Source organism: Danio rerio, chromosome 15 (assembly GCF_052040795.2).
Source record: "Danio rerio strain M-AB ecotype USA chromosome 15, GRCz13ab, whole genome shotgun sequence".
In the NCBI taxonomy this organism is placed as follows: Eukaryota; Metazoa; Chordata; class Actinopteri; order Cypriniformes; family Danionidae; genus Danio; species Danio rerio.
Genome location: NC_141035.1, coordinates 14,102,038 through 14,107,500, shown reverse-complemented (window position 1 = coordinate 14,107,500; position 5,463 = coordinate 14,102,038). Strand labels below are relative to the sequence as shown.

The following is a 5,463-nucleotide window of genomic DNA, read 5'->3' as shown; positions in this document are numbered from 1 at the left end:
TCTGGACTTACTGCATCAAATAAACCAATATTTTAACAATTTATAAAAAAAGAATCACTTTCTGGCCATCGGATATTAGGCATGGATAAACATATATTGCATTTATGATTTTCTAAAGTATTACATCACCTTGTAATTGTTCATAATTACTATTTGTTGAGTCTCTTTATACAGTTTGATAGAGCGCTTCACATGACGTCACACTCAACAAGTGAATAGTATCTTTAAAGGCATGGTTCACCCATTTACCCACCTTTCTCCACTTTTATGAGTTTCTTTTTTCTGGTTAATCGAATTAGAGATTATTTTGAAAAATGTCAGAAACCGGTAACCATTGGCATATGTAAGGGGAAAAAAAAAATACTATGAAAGTCAATGGCTACTGTTTAATGAAACTCTTCAAAATATCTATTTTTTTGCTCAAAATTCAAACATGTCTGTTTATAACAAGTTAAGGGTATTAATTGTGACGTTATTTTCACTTTTAGGTGAACTACCCCTTCAAGGTATGTTTTTATTTATTTCTTATTCTCAGCTGCTTTTAACAATCACCTGTTGTTTGCTATCATTCAAATAATATCTAACATAACTACTGTATGTGACAAATTATATTAAATACAATAAATAAATAAACAAATCAAGCACAAAGTTCAATTTAGGTCAAATCAAACAAAAAACGAAGCAGATTTCTTCTTATCTAAGAACCAGCGCTCTTATCTAAATCTTCAACATCACGATTAAATGCAAAAGACCTTTCAGTTGAGTTAATAATAATAGAAAAAAATCTTCCTAACAAAACAAAAGGCCAGAGATTGTCTCTTGTCTTGTCTCTTGTCCGTTCTGTCATTCACTTCCTGTTGATAGCGACCATATGCACATTTTGAATAGTCAAATGATGAAGCGGTGCATTAGTCAGGAAATACGGTCATGCAAAAAAATCTTCACAGCCATGCAAATAAACAGGACTGAGAGGACTTGTTGGAGTTGTGCTGAATTCCCTGTAACTCCCCTGATATCAATGTGTGCCTTTCAGTGGCTACATTTGTAGGAAAACTAACGGGTTGTGATTTTACACCAGCAGCTGACATTTCCACACTAATCTACATTATACTTCATAGTCCTCTTCCCCCAGGAATAGGGAAACACCATCTGAAATCAAACCACATTAACCTGTAGGTCCACAATGGATCTGTAGTGAAACTGAGAATGTTGTTTTGACACTGGTCACAGTCCAAAGACATTAAGAGTTTTGGTACACGGGTCAAAAATTTTGTGTTAGTACTGTTTAACTTTCTTCAGTTTAGTATAAACCTGCTCAAATGCTTGCAAGCTGGAAACTGTGTGATCTGAATTACACATTATATTAAAGAGGACAGGGCATTACTCGTCAATTTATTGTTTAATTTCCAAAAAAACTATTAAAAGGGAAACCACAAATCTGCTCCATTTAAATTTACTGTCGCCACTCCAGGCCTGGAAAACAAGGCCTGCTTAGGTGAAGGAGACTGATAATCCAGGCGTTTCTTTGTAGAGGACAAAAACATCCAACCTAACCACTTATTTAGCCATCATTTTATTAACAGTGGTTAATCATGATTCTCATTCCCCAATTGCTTATAGTTTTTGTCAGTGTAACAAAAATATATGATTGTTGTAGTACTTCTAAATATTACAGTAAATATTATTGTATATATAAAACATATTTATCATTACTGTTTATTGAAATCATTACTGTATATTTATAAAATACTGAATGTTTATATTAATATTACTGTACATTTAAAAAATATTACTGTAAGCATTAAAAATTACTATACATATTACTGTATATTTAAAATGTATTTAACATTATTGTATAAAGTAGATATTACTGTATATATATCAAAGCTGTATATTTATATCAATATTAGAGTAGATTTTTAAAACAATACTGTAAATATCAACATATTACTGTAAAATATTACAGGATATTTAAAAAATATTTATCATTACTGTATATCTAAAACATTACTGTTTATTTATGAAATACTGTTTATTTATAAAACACTACTGTAAATTTAAAAATATTACTGTAAAATAATACTGTAATTATTACTTTACATTTAAAATACATTCAACATTACTATATACTATAAATATTACTGTGTATTTATAAAATACACTGTATTTATATTTATATTACTGTATATTTATTAAAATACTGTATGTTTTGGTAATATTACTGTATATTTATAAAATTCTGTTTTATTAATGTTACTGTATATTCATAAAATACTACTGTAAATATCAAAATATTACTGTAAAATATTACAGTATATTTAAAACATATTTAACATAACGGTATTGAAAAATGACTGTATATTTATAAAATACAGTATATTTTTATTAGCAGTACTAAAATTAAGTTGCTTTCCAAAAAGTTTAATTTCTTTAATATTTTGTACCATATTTTATCATAAATTAGACAGATTTGTTGGCATTTTTTACAGTAACACAGAAATTTGCCTCAAGGCGCAATGGAGGGAAGATGTAGAAACATTCTAACTAAAACAACAACAACAACAAAAAAGGTCAAAAACAGCTAGAGGCAAAGGGAAGGGTGTTGCATGGAGATGTACAGGGATGGACGTAACTGAATTGTCTGTAAACCTGCAGTAAGAAAACAAACTCCTGGAGGAAACCCAAGGGAGCGGTTCAGGGGCGGAGGACACACCGTGGCCTCCTACTTTGGGAGGAAACAGGCTTCATTTCCTCCTCTTTATCCCATGGACAATGGGCTGCTTACGTGTTGGACCAGCAGGGAAAATAGGCTGGTTAAGGAACAAAAGGGTCACTCCAATCAATTGAAACTGTCCTTGCGTGGAACTATATAGATGCTTTAATTATGCATTACATCGATGGCAGAACAATTCTGCAGTTCTTCAGGAATGGTGGGGTGGGGGGGACTTGTCCTAGAAGTAGATAAATTGACCCTACGGGGAGGAACTAAATGAAGCCGACACTTTACCTTCCAAGTGAATGGAAAAAAAGTGTCTGTGGAACAGAGGGAGCCATTTGAATAAACAGAGAGGGAGTACTGTGAGTCACTCTGCCTGAAGCCAAGGGGAGATGAGAGAAAGAGCCAAAATACAAGCTCACAAATCTCCCAGTCCAAAGAAGACTACAGAGAACTTGTTGTATTCAACTGATTTGTGAGCAAATGGAAAAAAACAAAAAACAAAGTCGTGGTCAGTGTTTCCCATTAAAGTCCAAATCACTTTATAAAATTCATAGTTAAAACTGGACAAGTCCTGTAGGTTCCCTTCAAAGGGAACTGTTTTTAGCAAGTTCAAGACATTGAGATTCTTAGGAACAGAAGAAGCCAGGCTAGTGATGGTGAAGCTCTATTTTAAGGGGCTTTGAACTCATGCCACTTCCCGGAGCATGGGAATCTGATAATCGAATCATCTCACAGTCTGATTGGCTAAACCTTCAGTTGTTAGGCACTTATGCAAATTTGAGGTCATGAAATGCCTAGTCTGTTTCTTGTCCCATTAGTGCCGAAATGGGACATTCTGTACTAAACTAGGACATTCAAAGTCCATCTGATCTTTGTCATTAGGAGCTCATTTCAGTTGAACCCAGGTATGGTCCACCTGATGTTTCTTAAATTTAATAGACAGTTTTTAGATTTACATATGCAATTTTCAATATACTTTTTCCCCTTCTGACCTTTCATGGGCTTACATACTGTATACTCATTAGCAATGCACTCAGATAAATGTAGTAGGATTTTTTCATTGCGAATATCTGTCATTTGGTAAGGAGTTGCTGCTCGTAACACAGCATGCCAAGAATACATTGCATGTGTCTGTGGGTACCGTGTATGAGTAGATTTTTTTAGTGTCCATGACAAAAAAAAAGCGCCACTACAGTGAAAGACACCCTACTGACTTCATTCAAACACTAAATATGTATATACAATGAAGAAAGAAATATAACTTTAATGGTCCCAAAGGTAAGTTCCAAAGGATTCCCCAATGTAAACTCCTCAAGACCAAGATCCAAATTCTGTAGAACTTGAAGTACAATCTCTAAGGGCAAACACACTTCAAAATGTTTAACTTCCGTTTGAGCTGTGCAGAAAGTGGTAGTGCAAAAACACTGGGTGGTGCTTACCTTCTGATCCACAATTGAGCAAGCAATTTGTTTGACGTAGGCCAGGTCTGCAGTCTGGGGTAGAAGAACAGACTCTCTGGTCAGTCCAATCTGTATGATGAAGGAGACACCAGCTGGAGCTGGAGGCCCAGGCAGCATTCCAGATGCCCCACCGGGACCCGAGACAACCCCCATGTCCATTGTAGGGAATCCTGGGGTTTGAGATGCATGGACAGAAACTGGTGTCCCCTGTTGCAACACCACTGACCCAGGTGGAGATGGGCCACCCGGGGGAAAAAATACTTGGGACATGGGTCCCGGAGACATGAAGGGACTGACATTGGCCATACTGAAAAAGTCAAGAGAGAGAGATAAGACTGGGTAGTGTGAGGTATCAAACTCACCTACACACTCCAGCAGTCACTCACTCATCAATACTGACCGTCCCTGCTGTGTGTGTGCCGTGTCTCCTAAAGTTCAAAAACAAGTGATCCCTTTCCAGGAAGTGGCTCTTCTTTCTTGTTGCCCTCTCTTTGACGGAGAGGTCCTCTATATGGCTTTCATTCCAAGCAAGAAGCAGGTGAGAAGTGCAGATAAAGTTTAGTTTTGAAACTAAGTGTTCCTCCACCTCCTCCCCCTCCTGCTTCCTGTTCCCTCACGGCTCCAAAGCAGCTTTGAAAAGAAAAAAGTCCAAACTTCAAGGAAGCACAACGGGCACAAACAAGAGAGAAACTAACAAATGCAAACAAGCGTTTGTAGCACTAGGTCTGTCTTCTCAAGATGGCTTCCACATACAGGAAATAAACCAAAGAGAGCTCCTGGTTAGGCTTGCTTTGCAAGTCAGGCTGTATTTCAGTTTCTTGTCGTGTTGAGCTGTGTCTGCTGTGCCTCAGTGAGAAAACTACTGAGGACACTCCCTCTAGCCCTGCCTCCACCTCCCTGCTGTCTGAAGCCCAGGAGGAAGTAGGATGACTGACAGATCTCTCAGCCAATCAGCAGGAGGCAAAGCTGTAAAGGAGAAGCTCTATGAGATCATGCATATCCACTTCAGTCTCCTCCCTGTCCCACACACACCTTCTTCCCTCCCTCTAAACTTGTATGTCTCTTTCTTTGTATAACAGTTTGTCTTGTTTACTCCCCCACCCTGGAACAATTTTGTCCTCTTCTCTGTTTTTTTTTTTTTTTGGTTTTGTTTTTTTGCCTGGGCCCCACACTACCTTTTTACTTATTTCCCCATTACCAATTCTTTGGTAATTCTTTCCCCAGTCCTATTTTTTTTTCATATCCTACAGGGCAGGCAAACAATTGATGTTTATTCATTCATTT

At 36.7% G+C, this 5,463-nt stretch overlaps 1 protein-coding gene across 1 annotated transcript in view; it reads right to left on the bottom strand.

Moving 5' to 3' along the window:
• Window positions 1–5,043, bottom strand: part of prkd2 (protein kinase D2) — a 94,655-nt gene extending 89,612 nt beyond the window's left edge. Inside the window, exons 1-2 of the mRNA XM_087283750.1 lie at window positions 4,580–5,043; window positions 4,159–4,486 (exon numbers count right to left, since the gene is read on the bottom strand). Coding sequence (XP_087139876.1) covers window positions 4,159–4,485 — 327 coding nt within the window. The 5' untranslated portion in view covers window position 4,486; window positions 4,580–5,043. The remainder of the gene's footprint in view (window positions 1–4,158; window positions 4,487–4,579) is intronic.
• Between the last annotated feature and the right edge of the window lie 420 nt (window positions 5,044–5,463).